This window comes from Kogia breviceps, chromosome 2, assembly GCF_026419965.1.
Source record: "Kogia breviceps isolate mKogBre1 chromosome 2, mKogBre1 haplotype 1, whole genome shotgun sequence".
Classification (NCBI taxonomy): Eukaryota; Metazoa; Chordata; class Mammalia; order Artiodactyla; family Physeteridae; genus Kogia; species Kogia breviceps.
Window position 1 is genome coordinate 143409834 of NC_081311.1, and position 19966 is coordinate 143429799.

The 19966-nt window shown below is 36.1% G+C and overlaps 1 protein-coding gene across 1 annotated transcript in view; it reads right to left on the bottom strand.

Annotated features, from left to right (window-relative positions):
* Window positions 1-19966, bottom strand: part of CIR1 (corepressor interacting with RBPJ, CIR1) — a 41302-nt gene that overhangs the window by 20584 nt on the left and 752 nt on the right. The window contains exons 2-7 of the mRNA XM_059055524.2: window positions 15972-16066; window positions 10601-10674; window positions 10014-10024; window positions 9862-9926; window positions 9436-9484; window positions 4140-4257 (exon numbers count right to left, since the gene is read on the bottom strand). Of these exons, the coding sequence (XP_058911507.1) occupies window positions 4140-4257; window positions 9436-9484; window positions 9862-9926; window positions 10014-10024; window positions 10601-10674; window positions 15972-16066 (412 nt within the window). The remainder of the gene's footprint in view (window positions 1-4139; window positions 4258-9435; window positions 9485-9861; window positions 9927-10013; window positions 10025-10600; window positions 10675-15971; window positions 16067-19966) is intronic.

Sequence of the window (19966 nt, forward strand, 5' to 3'; positions counted from 1 at the left end):
TTTCCTATTGATTTGGTTTTGAGAAACCTTTAGGCGTTTCTAATAATGTTAGTTAAGTGGTATTGCTAAATTCAGGTCAAACTTTAAAAGGTATTAAGTGAGCAAAACCATTTTAAATAATTTATTTCTATGTATAAGTTTTTTAATTCCTCTAATATTCCTTTAAAAATTATAAATGTATAACCACTGTTAATATTTTAGTGTGTATCTCTCTATATGCCTACCTAAAGATATAAAGAGAAATATGAATGGAATCCATGTAATTACCTTGTTTTATAATGTATTTTTATTTGACCAAATGTTGTAAACAACATCCATTAATTAAGAAATCTTCCTGTCATTTTTAATAGTTGCACAGTATAGTATTCCCCTGTGGCAATATCCCATAATTATTCACTTACATCCTTTTATTAGATATTTAGGTTCTCTACCTGTCTTACTATTATACACAATGCTTTATGACAAAAATCTTGGAAAGTATCGATGATTATTTCTGTAGGATAAATTTATGACTGTGTAATATTAGTAAAACATAATTTAAACAAACAAACAAGGTCCTATTTCCCAAATCTTCCGTTGTTCTTACATACAGCTGAAGCTGATGGTTCTCAACGCTGACAGTGCATCAGAAATAGATCAGTAACTTTCATCATCTTATGTGGTATCACAGATGGTGAAAGTTACTGATCTATTTTTACCATAATCTTATCATAGAGTTCAGTGCTTTGAGGTATTCTTAGAAAAGTAAGACACGGGATTTAAGAAATTTAAAATACTGCCTAAGTTTTTTTTTTTTACTTGATATATCCTGGTATACCCTCATGTGTCAACATAGATCAATAGCTTGATTTATATATCTATACCTAATGGCTATACGGTATTCCATTTTGGCTATATTGGTATTCCAATTAATTCCATAATTAATTTATTTTAAAAATTAAAAAAAATTTTTTGGCCACGCTGCGCATCATGCAGGATCTTAGTCCCCCAACCAGGGATTAAACCTGTGCCCCCTGCAGTGGAAGCGCAGAGTCTTAACCACTGGACTGCCAAGGAAGTCCCCATAATTAATTTTTAAAAAATACACCAATAGGGCTTCCCTGGTGGTGCAGTGGTTAAGAATCCGCCTGCCAATGTAGGGGACACAAGTTCAGTTCCTGGTCCGGGAAGATCCCACATGCCGTAAAGCAACTAAGCCCATGCGCCACAACTACTGAGTCTGTGCTCTAGAGCCCGCAAGCCACAACTACTGAAGCCCGCACACCTAGAGCCCATGCTCTGCAACAAGAGAAGCCACTGCAATGAGAAGCCCGCACACTGCAACAAAGAGTAGCCCCCGCTTGCCACAACTAGAGAAAGCCCGTGCGCAGCAACAAAGACCCAATGCAGCCAAAAATAAATAAATAAAATAAACTGATATATGTAAAAAAAAATACATCAATGAAGTGTATGTGCCAGCGCTATTCTAAGCACTACATGTGTATTAACTCATTTAGTTCTCTTAACAACCTTATGAGGTAGGTACTAGTATAATACCTATTTTACAGACACTGCAAACTGAGGCACAGAACAGTTAAGCAGCTTGCTTAAAGTCACATGGCTACTAAGTAGAGAGCAGCGGTTCCAAATCAGCCTCTACGTACCTCCACACTTCCAGTCTGAACTTACGGTTCCTTCTGTGTGGAAGGTTGTTCCTTCTGCCTGAGATACCAAATGCTCTTTTCCCAGATCCTGCATGGTTGCATTTTTCTGTCATCTAGGTCTCAGCCTAACATCACTTCCTCAGAGGGGCCCTTCCTAACCACCTCATCTAGTTATTCCCCATTTAGTTCTTATCATAGTATCCAATGTAATTTTAATCACACAATTTATAAATACCTAGTGTTTTCTTATTTATTAGTTTATTTTGTGTCATTTCCAATAGAATGAAAGTAAGAACCTCTTCTGTCTTGCTACTGTGTTCCAAGAGCCTAGAAAAATGGCTGGCACAGAGTAGCACTCCATCCGTGACTATTGAATAAATGAGTGAGTTTATTTTACCAACACCTTACTGACAGACATTTAGGGTTATTTCTAATCTTTACTACTATTAACCTTTGAGCATCTACCTTATCACTTTCTTACTATAAATTCCTGGACATTGAATTTCCAGTAAAACGATATGCATGTTCTTAAGGCTTTTGATACATATCATCAAATAACTCTTCAGAGGCTTTCTGAAGAGTTGGAGCAGGCTTGCTCCAATTTATCAATAGTGGATTAAAATGTTCATTTTATCATACTTGCTCCAACACTGGATGTGTTTTTCTTTTAAACCTTTAGCAGTCGTTCTTTTTGTTGCTGTTAGTAGACTTTCTAATACAGATTCAAGAGAAAGCAGGTCTATTAGTTACTAAATAAAGGGCTATCCTAGTCTATAGTCTACATCCTAGTCTCCTAGTATCCTGGAGTCTATCCTACTCATTCTCTCCAAGCAGAATCAAAGACAGACAAGGCTGAGGAACAAAGACAGCAACTGCCACTGCCTACCCCTAGCCAACACAGGGGTCATGCAGCTAGAAGAGCCCACAAGGATGGAGAAATAATGAAGAAAGATGCAACCCCCTTCCAGCAAACAGAATATACCTTTCAAACATAACAACAGATCCCTGTGACTACCAAAAAAAGTGATCAGAGATATTTGCGCCAATGGGTTCGTCATCCTACTTTGCCCTCATTTTCTTTTGGGCTGTATTTCTTTGGGAGCTTCTCTCCCGTCTTTCATCAGTTGAGTGAGGGCAGGGGAGAGGGAGCATAGTATGTGGGTTTTAAGAGTACCTGCACTTTGGCATCAACAGGATGTTCTTTTGTCAGAGATTGCCAGACCAAGGTCTGTATGGCTATTTTCTCACTACTGAGCAGTTTTCCCTCTACTTAAGATGTGGTTTTTTAAACCTTTTTAAAGAGCAATAAGAATTTTTTAAAAATCAGTTGCAATATTCTGTCTGTACTTCCTCTAGCCATCCTGACATTCGTAACACCATTAATGAGACAGTGTCAAACCTGATAATGGATCAAATTCCTAAACTCCTAATATGAGAACTGGCATCTTGACTCCTACAGCCTGCATCTGGCTTGCTGGAAGAAAGCTCAATGTCTAGCTATAGAAGAGGGCTGAAGGTCATATGCTGATTGAGGGTGAACCCTGGGCTCAGAAGTTGCAGTGGAAGCCTCAGGGAGTCTAAAGAGGTACATCACAGGCCTAGGTTAGCTGAGAGGTTGGGGCTTCACGCCCAGAACGTTTGCTTCAATACAGCACCTCTGCCTTTATATGTTCTATACACTGGGATTACATGTAGGATTTATTTTTTAAAATTAAAAAAAGGTTCTATAGCTGTTTAAAAAATTCTAAAAATCTCGAGTTATATTATCCTTATTTTAAAATGAAGAACTGAAACTCATAAAGGTGAAATGACTTAAGGTTACAGGGTTAAGCAGGTTATTGCTATTGTGATTCACTATGAGTTACTGTTGGACTCATGTGGCTGTCTCAACAACACACTAACAAGGCACTGATAAATTTAAGTTAAAACTTCTCAGTTTTCGTATCTTTTTATAAAAATAACCCAAATGACCCAAACCAAATTAGACCAATTTTTCTTAAGTAGACAATAACATGCAGGAAGGTAAATAACTTTCAAGTAAAAATTAATTTTAGTATATATAACATCTTCAAAAACTCAATTTTGATTTTATCTCAGAAACAAAAAATGCAATTGTTAAGGCTTTTGTCCAGCCCAGTTCTACAACTCCGAAGGACATGAATATGAGAATAGCCATTTTTTTCCTTCTATTTTTACATTACCAACCTGATAAACTATGTTTAATACATCTGTTACTTTTAAAATCAATTTCACAGGGCCCTTGGCTAAAAAAATTAAATTCTAATATACAGCATTTCAAATTCAAAACATATGATCAGAGTTTCCTGTTGACCATCATATTTTGGGAATGTAACATAATCCCCCAAAACCAAACCAAACCAAATCAAACCAATTCCCAGAGAGACAAAAAAAAAAAAAAAAAAAAAAAGTTATTTTAGCTTCCCTTGTTTGCCCTCTTATAAATTCTAAAACAAACAAATTATGTCTAGTGCCTACCTGAGCCATCAGTGGGAACTGAACTTGCATTAATTCCAGAAAGACCAAACAGAGGACATTCTCGATCTGTATTGACATGACCCCATTTGTGACATTTAATGCACCTCACATTTCGAACCTGAGAAATAGTAAACATTAATTATTTTGGTTACTAAAATACTAATAATCTAACCAATGTTCAACTCCCCGCTCCTTAGCAGAGTTTAAGTTAAATTAGTCTTGTTTTTAAAAGATCTCCAGGGAAAGAGACTCTACAACTATATTTGGTAACATAATTCAAACACTAAAATCTTTTATCATAAATTATGCCTAAAAGCTAAGCTGAATCCTGTTTCTTTTTTCTAAAAATATTTATTTATTTATTTATTTGACTGCATCATGTCTTAGTTGCAGCACACGGGATCTCCCTTGTGGCATGCAGGATCTTTCATTGCGGTGCGCAGGCCCTTCTTTGCAGCACGCGGGCTTCTCTCCAGTTGTGGCACACGGGCTCAGTAGTTGCGGCGTGTGGGCTCTCTAGTTGTGGCACACGGGCTCTAGAGTGCATGGGCTTACTTGCCCTGCAGCATGTGGGATCTTAGTTCCCCAACCAGGGATTGAACCCGTGTCCCCTGCATTGGAAGGTGTATTCTTTTTTTTTTAAACATCTTTACTGGAGTATAATTGCTTTACAATGTTGTGTTAGTTTCTGCTGTATAACAAAGTGCATCAGCCGTATGTATATATATATCCCCATATCCCCTCCTTCTTGTGTCTCCCTCCCACCCTCCCTATCCCACCCCTCTAGGTGGTCACAAAGCACCGAGCTGACATCCCTGTGCTATGCAGCTGCTTCCCACTAGCTATCGATTTTACATTTGGTAATGTATATATGTCAATGCCACTCTCTCACTTCGTCCCAGTTTACCCTTCTTCCTCCCCATGTCAAGTCAATTCTCTACATCTGCGTCTTTACTCCTGTCCTGCCCCAGATTCACCAGAACCATTTTTTTTTAGATTCCATATATATGTGTTAGCATACGGTATTTTTCTCTTTGTGACTTACTTCACTCTGTATGACAGACTCTAGGTCCATCCACCTCACTACAAATAACTCAATTTTGTTTCTTTTTATGGCTGAGTAATATTCCATTGTGTTTACGTGCCACATCTTCTTTATCCATTCATCTGTCGATGGACACTTAGGTTGCTTCCATGTCCTGGCTATTGTAAATAGTGCTGCCATGAACACTGTGGTACACGGCTCTTTTTGAATTACGGTTTTCTCAGGGTATATGCCCAGCAGTGGGATTGCTGGGTCATACTGTAGTTCTATTTTTAGCTTTTAAAGGAACCTCTACATTGTTCTTCACAGTGGCTGTATCCATTTACATTCCCACCAACAGTGCAAGAGAGTTCCCTTTTCTCCACACCCTCTCCAGCATTTATTATTTGTAGAGTTTTTGATGATGGCCATTCTGACCATTGTGAGGTGATACCTCATTGTAGTTTTGATTTGCATTTCTCTTAATGATTAATGATGTTGAGCATTCTTTCATGTGTTGGTTGGCAATCTGTATATCTTCTTTGGAGAAATGTCTATTTAGGTCTTCTGCCCATTTTTGGATTGGGTTGTTTGTTTTTTTGATATTGAGCTGCATGAGTTGCTTGTATGTTTTGGAGATGAATCCTCTGTCAGTTGCTTCATTTGCAAATATTTTCTCCCATTCTGAGGGAGAAAATTGTCTTTTTGTCTTGTTTATGTTTCCTCTGTTATGCAAAAGCTTTTCAAGTTTCATTAGGTCCCATCTGTTTATTTTTGGTTTTATTTCCATTTCTCTAGGAGGTGGGTGAAAAAGGATCTTGCTGTGATTTATGTCATAGAGTGTTCTATGTTTTCCTCTAAGAGTTTTATAGTGTCTGGCCTTACATTTAAGTCTTTAATCCATTTCGAGTTTATTTTTGTGTATGGTGTTAGGAAGTGTTCTAATTTCATTCTTTTACATGTAGCTGTCCAGTTTTCCCAGCACCACTTATTGAAGAGGCTGTCTTTTTTCCACTGTGTGTTCTTGCCTCCATTATCAAAGATAAGGTGACCACAGGTGCATGGGTTTATCTCTGGGCTTTGTATCCTGTTCCATTGATCTATATTTCTGTTTTTGTGCCAGTACTATACTATCTTTTTTTTATTAACATCTTTATTGGAGTATAACTGTTTTATAATAGTGTGTTAGTTTCTCCTTTACAACAAAGTGAATCAGTTATACATATACGTATGTTCCCATATCTCTTCCCTCTTGCATCACCCTCCCTCCCACCCTCCTTATCCCACCCCTCTAGGTGGTCATAAAGCACAGAGGTGATCTCCCTGTGCTATGCGGCAGCTTCCCACTAGCTATCTAATTTGCATTTGGTAGTGTATATATGTCCCTGCCACTCTCTCACTTCGTCACATCTTACCCTTCCCCCTCCCCATATCCTCAAGTCTATGCTCTAGTAGGTCTGTGTTTTATTCCTGTCCTATCACTAATCTCTTCATGACATTTTTTTTTCTTAGATTCCATATATATGTGTTAGTATACGGTATTTGTTTTTCTCCTGACTTACTTCACTCTGTATGACAGACTCCAGGTCTATCCACCTCATTACAAATAACTCAGTTTCATTTCTTTTTATGGCTGAGTAATATTCCATTGTATATATGTGCCACATCTTCCTTATCCATTCATCTGTTGATGGACACTTAGGTTGCTTCCATGTCCTGGCTATCGTAAATAGAGCTGCAATGAACATTTTGGTACATGACTCTTTTTGAATTATGGTTTTCTCAGGGTATATGCCCAGTAGTGGGATTGCAGGGTCGTACGGTAGTTCTATTTGTAGTTTTTTAAGGAACCTCCATACTGTTCTCCATAGTGGCTGTATACATTTACATTCCCACCAGCAGTGCAAGAGTGTTCCCTTTTCTCCACACCCTCCCCAGCATTTATTGTTTCTAGAGTTTTTGATGATGGTCATTCTGACCGGTGTGAGATGATATCTCATTGTAGTTTTGATTTGCATTTCTCTAATGATTAATGATGTTGAGCATTCTTTCATGTGTTGGTCGGCAATCTGTATATTTTCTTTGGAGAAATGTCTATTTAGTTCTGCCCATTTTTGGATTGGGTTGTTTGGTTTTTTGTTATTGAGCTGCATGAGTTGCTTATAAATTTTGGATATTAATCCTTTGTCAGTTGCTTCATTTGCAAATATTTTCTCCCATTCTGAGGGTTGTCTTTTGGTCTTGTTTATGGTATCCTTTGCTGTGCAAAAGCTTTTAAGTTTCATTAGGTCCCATTTGTTTATTTTTGTTTTTATTTCCATTTCTCTAGGAGATGGGTCAAAAAGGATCTTGCTGTGATTTATATCATAGAGTGTTCTGCCTATGTTTTCCTCTAAGACTTTGATAGTGTCTGGTCTTACATTTAGGTCTTTAACCCATTTTGAGTTTATTTTTGTGTGTGGTGTTAGGGAGTGTTCTAATTTCATACTTTTACATGTAGCTGTCCAGTTTTCCCAGCACCACTTATTGAAGAGGCTGTCTTTTCTCCACTGTATATCCTTCCCTCCTTTATCAAAGATAAGGTGACCATATGTGTGTGGGTTTATCTCTGGGCTTTCTATCCTGTTCCATTGATCTGTATTTCTGTTTTTGTGCCAGTACTATACTGTCTTGATTACTGTAGCCTTGTAGTATAGTCTGAAGTCAGGGAGCCTGATTCCTCCAGCTCCATTTTTCGTTCTCAAGATTGCTTTGGCTATTCGGGGTCTTTTGTGTTTCCATACAAATTGTGAAATTTTTTGTTCTAGTTCTGTAAAAAATGCCAGTGGTAATTTGATAGGGATTGCATTGAATCTGTAGATTGCTTTGGGTAGTAGAGTCATTTTCACAATGTTGATTCTTCCAATCCAAGAACATGGTATATTTCTCTACCTATTTGTACCATCTTTAATTTCTTTCATCAGTGTCTTATAGTTTTCTGCATACAAGTCTTTTGTCTCCTTAAGTAGGTTTATTCCTAGATATTTTATTCTTTTTGTTGCAATGGTAAATGGGAGTCTTTCCTTAATTTCTCTTTCAGATTTTTCATCATTAGTGTATAGGAATGCAAGAGATTTCTGTGCATTAATTTTATATCCTGCTACTTTACCAAATTCATTGATTAGCTCTAGTAGTTTTCTGGTGGCATCTTTAGGATTCTCTATGTATAGTATCATGTCATCTGCAAACAGTGACAGTTTTACTTCTTCTTTTCCGATTTGGATTCCTTTTATTTTTTTCTTCTCTGATTTCTGTGGCTAAAACTTCCAAAGCTATGTTGAATAACAGTGGTGAGAGGGGGCAACCTTGTCTTGTTCCTGATCTTAGTGGAAATGATTTCAGTTTTTCACCACTGAGAACGATGTTGGCTGTGGGTTTGTCATATATGGCCTTTATTATGTTGAGGTAGTTTCCCTCTATGCCTACTTTGTAGGGAGTTTTTATCATAAATGAGTGTTGGATTTTGTTGAAAGCCTTTTCTGCATCTATTGAGATTATCATATAGTTTTTATCCTTCAGTTTGTTAATATGGTGTATCACACTGATTGATTTGCATATATGGAAGAATCCTTGCATGGAAGGCAGATTCTTAACCACTGGACCACCAGGGAAGTCCCTCCTGTTTCCTTTTGTGTGTTACTTTGTGGAAGTAAAACAATGTCATCCCCCCCAAAATGGTAAAATACCAACAATGAATGATGTCATGGCTTAATGTTAAATCCTCTCATTAAAAAAAATTAACCTTTGAGGTTTCAATTTCCTAAACCAGGGGCTGGCATACTTTTTCTGTAAAGGGCCAGATAGCAAATATTATAAGGTTTATGTGCTAAAGGTCTCTGTTGCAACTACTCAACTCTGCCAGTATAGCAGTAATATGTAAATGAATAAGTAGGGCAGTATTCAAAAAAATGTTATTTATAACAAGGACCTGGCCCTCTGATGACAGTTTGTTCTGGTTCCAGACAGTTATATATATTTTTGTGACCTTGAGTTAATTCTCCAAATTCCTTGAAAACCACAGAGACCATTATCATTATAACCCTCACTACAAAACTTTGAATCCAATCTTTTATCAGTTTAGTACATTTAATATTTTCTCTCCTAGTCCTTCTATTATCTGATACAAATAGAAACCACAGAGCCCCCTTTCAGCTTAAATACGTTTTGCACAACAGTATAAAGAAGTGTTTATAAAAAAAACTTATTCTTACAGTATAAATATGTGTCACTTGCCTGAATACCAAAGGGCTGATCTCTGATGTTCATGTCATCTTTGGCATATCTATTAAGGAGAGAAAATGTACAAACTCAATATTAAGAATAATTTAATAATTAAACTAAAAATAGTTTTATAGTTCTGAGTAAATTATGAAATGTACAACTTCAGTAAATAAACAGAACCATAAAGTCTATTTAGTATTTCCAAATACCACTTCATTATTAAGTATCCAGTCTGATGATCTGTGATTTTAAAAAACTGAAAAAAAATAAAAATAGAACTAAGGACTATAATCAAGCAAATGAGTTGCATAAGACAAATCATTAAAAATAACTTTTCACATTAGTTGCTTTCTCTAATGAATAAAAAGGCAACATAAGATGGGATATTAGATAAATTTAATGATACAAATTTTATCTTAAAAGAAAACCAGCTCTTACTTTTCTCGTGGGGCCCCTTTTTGCCATTCAAATTTGTATTCAGTCTCTCCTTCTGTTTCTTCTTTCTAAAAACATTCATTAAAGTCTTTCAATTTTTCCATAAAGTTACAATCTATTGCAAATAAATCCAAACATAGAAAACAGTACTTTACCTCTTTGTTTTCTTGATTGCATATCAAAAACATGTGAGGAAAAAAAGGTAGGTCAAGTTAAAAACTTCAACATAAAAGTCTGCTATCATATACGACACTATGATATCACCGTATTTAATTGTAACTTGTAAGAATGTATTAGTTTGACTTTTTTTCTTTCATAAGATAAAATTCAAATCACTGAAGGATAAAAAACAGTGAATAAGAGATAGTATTTAATAAGCACATTTATTTCTAGTCTTTAAACTTTTATATTTTTCATTGACAGTGAATATCATGCTTTGTATTTACAAGTATACTCAATAAGAAGGACTAAATACACAAATTATAAAAGAATAAATGTACTTCTGGTAATGTTGAGATTATTTTCCTCCCCAAAGGACAAGTCATGAAATTATTACTAGATTAGATAAATATTTTTAGTATTTATTCTACTGTATTGATTGCAGTATTTAAAAAATTATTTTACAAAAATAATAGCAATTTTAAAAGATGAAGAGCAACTTCTAAAAAATGTCTGTCATAATAGTCCTCAATCTTTAGTTGCAAACACATCGAAGACTTAAAAAAAGGAAATGACCGAGTACCTTTTTTAGCCCCTGGTGGAGCCTCATACATGAAATTAAGGCCATTCTTTACACGTTCATCTCCCATAAGCAATCTAAATAAAACAAGACATAAAGTTAGCAATTTTTTGTAGGTGGAAAAAATTACACAAAAACTGTCCCTCCATACCCCTAAATCCTAAGGGAATTAGGATAAAATATTTTTATGAGAGATAAAGTTCCAGAAGTTTTCTCTACTGATTAGATGACATCTGAAATATCTGACTGGAAATTCCAACAGTGCTGCCTCTTTAGTAACTAGTTGTAAATTCTGAGACTTTCTCATTACCTGAGAGATCCTGGCCCTCCCAACTGAAATGAGGGAAAAAATGCCATGCTTCCCCTCACACGCTTTTCTTAAACTTTGAAATGCTGTGGAAATAGGGACAACTTTGAAATCCTATATGCCAACACAAATTTGGAATTAAGTTAAATAGTGCCAACATTTTTCCTTAATTGTGAGGAATCAAACAGTTCTAGAAAAATGAGTCTCTCTGGAATTTCTTTAGGAAGGCAAATCGAATTAATTCTTAAGAGAGTCAAAGGCAATAAGAGAATCAAATTCTTTAGCGAGGCCAATGAAGAGAGAATAGTTTAAAGATAATCTACAACAGGTTAATTACTATGATGGACTGCAGCATCTTAAAAATCATTTTCTAGGGTTTCTTTGGAGGCGTAGTGGTTGAGAGTCCGCCTGCCGATGCAGGGGCCACGGGTTCGTGCCCTGGTCTGGGAGGATCCCACATGCGGCGGAGTGGCTAGGCCCGTGAGCCATGGCCACTGAGCCTGTGTGTCCGGAGCCTGTGCTCCACAACAGGAGAGGCCGCAACAGTGAGAGGCCTGCGTACCGCAAAAAAAAAAAAAAAAAAAAAAAATCATTTTCTTTCTTTTTTTAAAAAATAAATTTATTTTGTTTATTTATTTATATTGGCTGCATTGGGTCTTCACTGCTGCGTGCAGGCTTTCTCCAGTTGCAGTGAGCGGAGGGGGCTACTCTTCGTTGTGATTTGCAGGCTACTCGTTGCTGTGGCTTCTCTTATTGCAGAGCACTGGCTCTAGGCATGCAGGCTTCAGCAGTTGTGGCTCGCGGGCTCTAGAGTGCAGGCTCAGTAGTTCTGGCGCACGGGCTTAGTTGCTCTGCAGCATGTGGGACCTTCCCAGACCAGGGCTCGAAACCGTGTCCTCTGCATTGGCAGGTGGATTCTTAACCACTGTGCCACCAGGGAAGCCCCTCAGTTTCTTTTTTATCATTTCTGTTTTAACACCAAAAGTTCCCTGTTTGGGTTCTGTTTAGAGAGATATGCTGTGGTTTTTAGAAAAAAAGCTCTGCTACAAATTGAATCAATGGTCAAGTTAAAGTTTCAATTCATAAGATCCAAGTAAAGTACTGATAATAAAGAAGAAGGCTAAAGAGTGAACAGAATTTCCTCTTATTTGGAAAAGGCTATCACAAAGGATAGCCTACATGATTATAGTTCCTTACTTCTTATTCCCACCGGTGTTTACAAAGAATTGTAAAAGAAGAAGAAGGCAAAAGGATGACAGGATCTACCTCTATACAGTGGGATATTATTCAGCAGTAAAAGGGAATAACTACTGACACATGCTACAACATGGATGAACTTCAAAAACACTGAAAAAATGTTTTTTAAAATACATTTAAAATTTTTTAATTTTAAATAATTATATTAAATGAAAGAAGCCAATTGCAAAAGACCACATATGGTACAATCCCATTTATATGACATTTCCAGAATAGGTGAATCTATAGAGACAAATATATTAGTGGTTGCTTAGAGTTGAGAGGTATTAGGGGGCACAGGGTGTGGGAATGGGGAGTGACTGCTATTGGGTACAAGATTTCTTTTTCGGATGATGAAAATGTTCTGAAATGAGTTATGGTGATGGCTCCAAACTCTATAAATACACTTAAAACAAACATATACTTTTAAGTGTATAAATTATATCTTATATCAAATTAACACCATTTAAAAAATTAAAATGGACCACATGAAAAGCTCAACATCACTAGTTATTCGAGAAATGTAAATTAAAACCATGAGATATCAGGTTGTACTCATTAGGATGCCTATTATCAAAAAAAAAAGGAAGGAAAATAACAAATGTTGGCAAGGATGTGGGAATGTAAAACGGTATAGCCCCTATGGAAAACTGTTGGGTTGTTCTTCAACAGTCAAACACAGAATTACCAAATGATCCAGCAATTCTACTCCTAGGTAATACCCAAAGGAACTGAAAGTAGGGAGCTGAACAATATGTGTATGCCCATGTTTATAGCAACATTATTCAAAACAGCCAAATGGTAGAAGCAATTCAAGTGTCCACTGATGGACACTTGTATACCAACTGTATACCACTTGTATACCAACTGTGGTATACACAATGGAATGTTATTTGGCCATAAAAAGGAATAAGCTGTGATACATGCTACAATATGGATGAATCTTGAACATGTTATACTAAGTGAAGTACACCAGACACAAAAGGACAAATATTGTGTAATTCCACTTATATGGTATACCTAGAATAGGCAAATTCATAGACAGAAAGAAGAATAGTATTTACCAGGAGCTGGAGGGAGGGGGAATGGAGTTATTGTTTAATGGGTATAGAGTTTCTATTTGGGGTAATGAAAAAAATTTTGGAAATAGATAGTGGTAATGGTACCAACACTGTGAATGTAATTAATGCCGCTGAACTGCACACTTAAAAATGGCAAATTTTGTTTTATATATTCCCATCCCTGAAAAAGCATTTCATTTATATTGAAACAAAAATAACAAAATCAAAACTGGAATATCAATTTCATTTTGTGCAAAACTCAACAGGTATACAAAATAAAAGGAAAAGCTATGATATCGGCATTTCTGTTTTAACTTCAACTAAAAACCTGTACAGATTCTTTTTTTTTTTTGCTGTTGACTCTAAGCAGAGTGAAATGTACAGATTTTTGGACATCCTTTTATTTATCCAGTCAGAATAATAAATGTGATTGTCATCTTTAAAAAAAAGTATGTAGGGATCAATATCCACAAACATTAAGAAACATCTAGGACAGTTAAAAACTTAAAAGGGAAAAAAATAGAGTACTAAGGAACAGAAATGGCTATCAAGGACAATACTTTTGAATGAGGAAAAAAGAAAAATGTAGCAAATCACTCCAAATATTCATAAATTTGCTTTTATATACTCATAAATTCAAACAAACCAACCTAAAAGCAATGAACATACTTAGTGTCCCGATCCTGGTTTGTAAATATCTTTCTCCAATAAAAGGAACCAATAAAACTGCTCCAATGCTGGAGCAGGGAAAAATAAAAGACAAATTTTTTACGATCTTGTAGTGCCAGGAAGAATTTTTTTTTTTTTTTAGAAAAAGGATGGGGCATGTTAAATGGACACAGGAGTCAAGCTGACAGAGCAGGCAAAGACCAAAACTGGAACAATTTGAGCAAAAAAATAAATAAGAGTATTAGATTATAACCGATTAAATAAATATGAGTCCATGCTGATAAGAATAAATGATTAAATAAATGAGGGAAAGGGAAAAATCCTCTTTCCAGAAGAATTCAAATTAAACAATGTAAAGGGACTGAAATAGAAAATCACTATTAGAATACCACAGTAATAATTGACATAAGCAAGATCTATCAATGAATACTGACATCAGTGGGCAAAGTTCAGGGTATTTGCATAGCTTCAAATATTTCCACCTCCACTATCTCTTCATTGGTGTAACTCAACTATATTGGCTGTTTCCTGAACATCCTCTCCACCTTCCCACCGTGATCATCTTTAATAAGCTTTTACTATATGTAAATCATGGTCTCTCAATGGTAGTGCTATTGACATTTTGGACTTGATCATTCTTTGAGTACACTGTAGGCTGTTTTACAGCATCACTAGAATCTACCCACTAGGTGCTGTTATCACCCAACCCCTGAGTTGTGACAATCAAAAAACATGTCCAGGGACTTCCCTGGAGGTCCAGTAATTAAGAATCCGCCTTCCAAAGCAGTGGACACAGGTTCTATCCCTGGTTGGGGAACTAAGATCCCACATGCCACAGGGCAACTAAGCCTGTGTGCTCTAAAGCCCGCATGCCACAACTAGAGAGCTGGCGAGCTGCAACTACCGAGCCTGCATACTCTAGACCCCACACGCTGGAACGAAAGATCCCACATGCTACAATGAAGATCCCGCATGCCGCAACTAAGACCTGACATGGACAAAATAAATAAATAAATATTTTTTTTAATTAAAAAAAAATGTGTCCAAACATTGCCACATGTCTCCTGGGGGCAATAATGGCCCTCAGTTGAGAACCAAAGATCTAAATCCTTACCATTCTTCACAGTTCAGCTTAAATGTCACTCTTTTATGAAGTCTTACCTAATTATCCCAAATGGAATTATTTTCTTATGCTAGCATGCCACAGTTTTTATAAAGTATGTTTTCAATCAGTTATTACCTTCAGCTTTGAACTGTATGTATGTACATATCCCTTATTAGATTTTCTTGGGGGTAGAGAAAAACTATGCATCACAATTTTATAGGCCACTACAACACCATTAGTTGTCTTACATGAAGTAGGCACTCAATAAAAGTTAATCAGATTAAATAAATTATTGAGAAAAGTACTTAATTAAACATTTTCTTTAATTTTGCTCTCGATATACTATATTTTAAAGAGAATATTTAGTAATAGTTTAGTATTATTTTGCTTAATTTCCATGTTTTGATGAAATCTACAACTGAGTGGAAGAAAAAAATATGACCTATCTAACTAAAGCACCACTATTCATTTGCTTGATTAACTAAGAGAAATCAGCTTTAGAGTTAGATCTGCAAATACAAACATAAATGACAATAGCTAAAGGGCAGGTACTGTACCACAGTAAACCAATGAAGAACTCTAGCTCTGATCCTGCCATTAACAGAACAATGACACGCAGGTCAAGTAGAGACACTTCAATTTACTTCTTGAAGCTGTCCTGTGCACCTTTTCATTTCAGTGTATGTTGAAGAAATATCTTTGTAAGAGGCCTCAGTAGTTCAAGTATAGACATTTATTTTTCTTCTAAGTTTTGTATAAGTTGGGACTTCCCTATAAACTGTATGTGGAGTCACATCAATCAATATTTTATGTGAATTATGGGTAAGGTTGGAAAAAGTGCCCATCTATCAATATAAGAGTAAAGACAGTTCACAGGGAATACAATCCTATCATTGGGGCATTCAATTCAATAAAGCTAATTTAATATATGATTCAGTAAGGATATTCTCATGCAATTGACTATTCTAAAAACACCAGCACAGTGGAATTTCTTACCTATTGTCATATGATTCTTGTTCTTTAAGATACTGTTGCATTAATTCTTCTTGTTTCTTCTTATCATATGATATTTTCTGTTCTGCCATCCATACCTAAATTAGTAAAGTACAAAACTTAAGTAGGAAGTTTGCTCTCTTTTATAATAAAATATAAAATGCTACTGTATATAGTTTACAACATCATCTATTTTGGTCATAATGTCATTATCACAAAACAGTTGAAAATCTGATTTGTGCTTTTATACAAATCCTTAAATATAATCATTCAAAACAGCTAAACTTTCAGGCAAAAATGTCAAACTTGAGAACCACGCTGAGCACTTGGGGTACAACTTCTTCTTGCATTCAGTCCCTCTGTTGTTGTTTCAGAGATGAGAATGACCATCTATCTACATGGAATATGTCTAGTCCAAAAAACATACAGGGAACAACCGGTAAGGTTAAATGGTGCCCATGGATGCCAGTGGGTGTCAATGACACCCCAAGAGAGGAGAAATGGAAGACAAATAGGAGAAAAAAAGGAAAGGAGATGAAAGGTAGTTGTAGAAAAAAGGGAAGAGACGAGAGGAATCAAAGAGATGCATCTGACGTCCTGCAGTTGCTCAAGGGCACCACCACCACAGGCTGAATGCGTCCCTATGTGAAATTCTCAGAATCGTAAAAGTGGTGAAGGTAAAAAGCCCACACAACTTATGCAAGGATATTTAATCACGTTACTTCCAGGTTTAAAAGGTATCAGTGACTTCTCACCTCCTATAAAGTAAAGGACAAAATGTTTGATAACCATTCAACATAAACAGCAAGGCAAAACTTTCTCTCCCAACAAGCTAAGTTTTAAGAAGGTAAATTCAAGGAAAAATACTTACACTGATAAAATTATAATTATTAAATGTAGGTGGGGGCAGATAAGTGTAGGGAGAAGGATGGGGGACAAGACTGCCATTATTCAATTTTAGATGCAAAACAGTAGTTACCAGTATTTAATAGTGCTCAGATAGGAAGCTTCTGTGCGTAACATAATCTGAGATTAATATGGAGATAAAAGCAAAAATAGAAATGAAAAGAGAACCCTTCAGGGACAGATATACCAGAAATTTCTTTTGGTATAAGTTTCTGCAAGTTTCTTCCACTGCTTTCATAACATAATATACATGCCATAACCAACATAACATTACCAATATAATGTTATAGAAGAAGAAAAGTCTACACTTGGGATGGGCAGTAAAAGGCACACATTTGGAATTTTCACTGTAGCAAAAAATGCAAACAATTGCAATAGAAAAATGCAAGGTGTCATTGCCTGGTCAAATAACATATTAATAATAACATTCTGGGCTTCCCTGGTGGCGCTGTGGTTGAGAGTCCGCCTGCCGATGCAGGGGACGCGGGTTCGTGCCCCAGTCCGGGAAGATCCCACATGCCGCAGAGCGGCTGGGCCCGTGAGCCATGGCCGCTAAGCCTGCGCGTCCGGAGCAAAAATAATAATAATAATAATAATAATAACATTCTAATGATTAACATATTACTTCTAACAGTAACTACCATTTATTTAAAACTTTAGATTTTACAAAGTTATTTTACTAGTCTCAATTGCTCAAGAGCTTAAATACATGAATATTTATGATGAACTAGAATAAAAAGTAGTAAAACATATTCTTGCCTACAAAATGCTCAGAATCGGCTAATAGAAAATCATACTAACTTTTCCGTATGTTTAAGATATTTCATAATAAAAAAGACAGGAATTGTGTAAATAAACAGTAACAATATTTGGGCCTGGGCTGAGGGTGGGGGAAGGGGGCACATGGTCACTGTTTTTCATAACTTATGTTTTTATATGGTTGCATTTACGCCAATAAATCCTCAGCTGGGAAAAAAAATAGTAACAATAAAAATTGTTATTTGGAACAGAATATGTTCAACATGAAGAAATAGAACAAGACAGTGTTCTACGGGGCAAGGAAGAAGGCTGCTTTAATGGAATGCTTTATAGCCAAGTTTTGGTTTTTAGAAGTTCTTTATTTTTTAAATGAAGTAACTATATTCACAGTAGCCAATATTATTCCTGTTTTGTATATCCTTCCAAAGATGTTCACATGGACATACACATAATATACATAATATAATATACACACATGCATTTTTTGGTCACTCTTTTCATAAATGGTAACATATACAGCATATATATACAATATGCTGTACACTGAGAATATGTATAAAATAAAATTCTATACCATGAAGATCATTCCCAGATCAGTAAACAAAACGCTTTCTTGTTTTCTGGGTGATGGGGTGCTGAAGAATATCATTCTTTTGTGGGGCTACACCACCATTCATTTAACCAATCTCCTGCTGTACTGATGGGCATTAAGAAATTTCCAATCTTTTACTATTACAAACTCAGCTGCAATAAATAACCCTGTTACACAAGTAGCTTCACACATGTTAAATAGGATTTTGAAGCGGACCAAAATTTTGCCAAGGGAAAAACAGGGTAAGATATTACCAGCAGAGAGAACAACTCAGACAAAGATCCAAAAGTGTAAAACAGGAATTAAGTAGCTTGATTTTACCGGAGTATAAAATCTATGGTGGGAGAATAGCAGTAAGGCATGAAGAAGGAAAAATAAACTGGAGCCTGGTTACCTGGACTTAATCATGCAGTATTTTAATAAGGAGCTAGAAGAAATCAGAGTTGTGCTTTAAAATGACTACTCTATGGAAATACCCAAATATTCATCAAATGATGGATAAATAAAATGTGCTATATCCATTTAATGGGATTATTCAGCAATAAAAAGGAATCTAATACTGATACATTCTACACATGAACTCTGAAACATTATGCTAAGTGAAAGAAGGCAGTCACAAAAAAAATCACATATTGCATGATTCCATTTATATGATATGTCAAGAATAGGAAAATCCACAGAAACAAAAAGCAGATTAGTGGTTGACTAGGGCTGGGGAGGGAGAAGGATTAAGGACAAATGGGGAGTGACTGTTAATAGATATGGGTTTGAAGGGGGGGGTGATGAAAATCTTTTAGAAATTTTGTGGTGATGATAAAATTCATAAATATACTAAAAACTACTGAATTGTACACTTCAAATGGGTGATTGTATGGTATGTGAATTATACCCCAATAAAACTGCTAAATAAAATAATAATTATTCTGATGGGTAGATGGGTAGAGAATGGATTTGAGAGGTGTCAAGACTGGCAGCAGAAAAACCAGTTAGGAAATATAACTGTCTAGGTGAAAGATGATGAGGGTCTAAGCTAAGATACAGGCAGTAGTGACAAGGAGGAGAGATGGATTTAACAGATATCTGAGAGGTAAGACCAATAGAATTTATTAGCTGACAAGATAAAGGAGTGATGGGAAAGGACGAATCCTGAGTCTCTGGCCTGGGTGACTGGATGAAGGGTTGTTACTACCTGTATTTCCTACTGATATGAGAACAGGAAGTATAAAAAGAAGAGCAGATTTAGGATAAAAGGTAAGTTCCATTTCAAGTATGTTGAGTTTGAGATGCCTGTAGGATATCAAGATGAAACTGTCTAGTATATAGTTGTCTTCAGGTGCCTCCAGCTAAGGGGAAAGATCTCGCACTGTAGATTTGAGAGTAAGGAGTAAATAAGGGGTGGTTAAAACTATAAAATTGGCTGTGATTGTTTGGGAAAGCATATAGAGTAAGCAAGACATGGGCCAGGGATGAAACTCTTGTTACCACCTGTATTTTAGGAGCAGGCTAAGGATAAGGGTGTGTGTAGGGGCAATTAACATTTTATTGAGCACTCCCTCTATGTGTTGGGCAGAGTGCTAGGTGGTGGTACTTGTTTCAAAGTCTTTATCTACACCATCTTATTTAGTCCTCATAACAATTTCACAAGTCAAGGCAACTGATACTAATCATTTTTAACTTAAAGATTAGGACACTGAGCATCAGGGACGTTAAATATTTTGTGTAAGGTCTCGGAGCTAAAAGT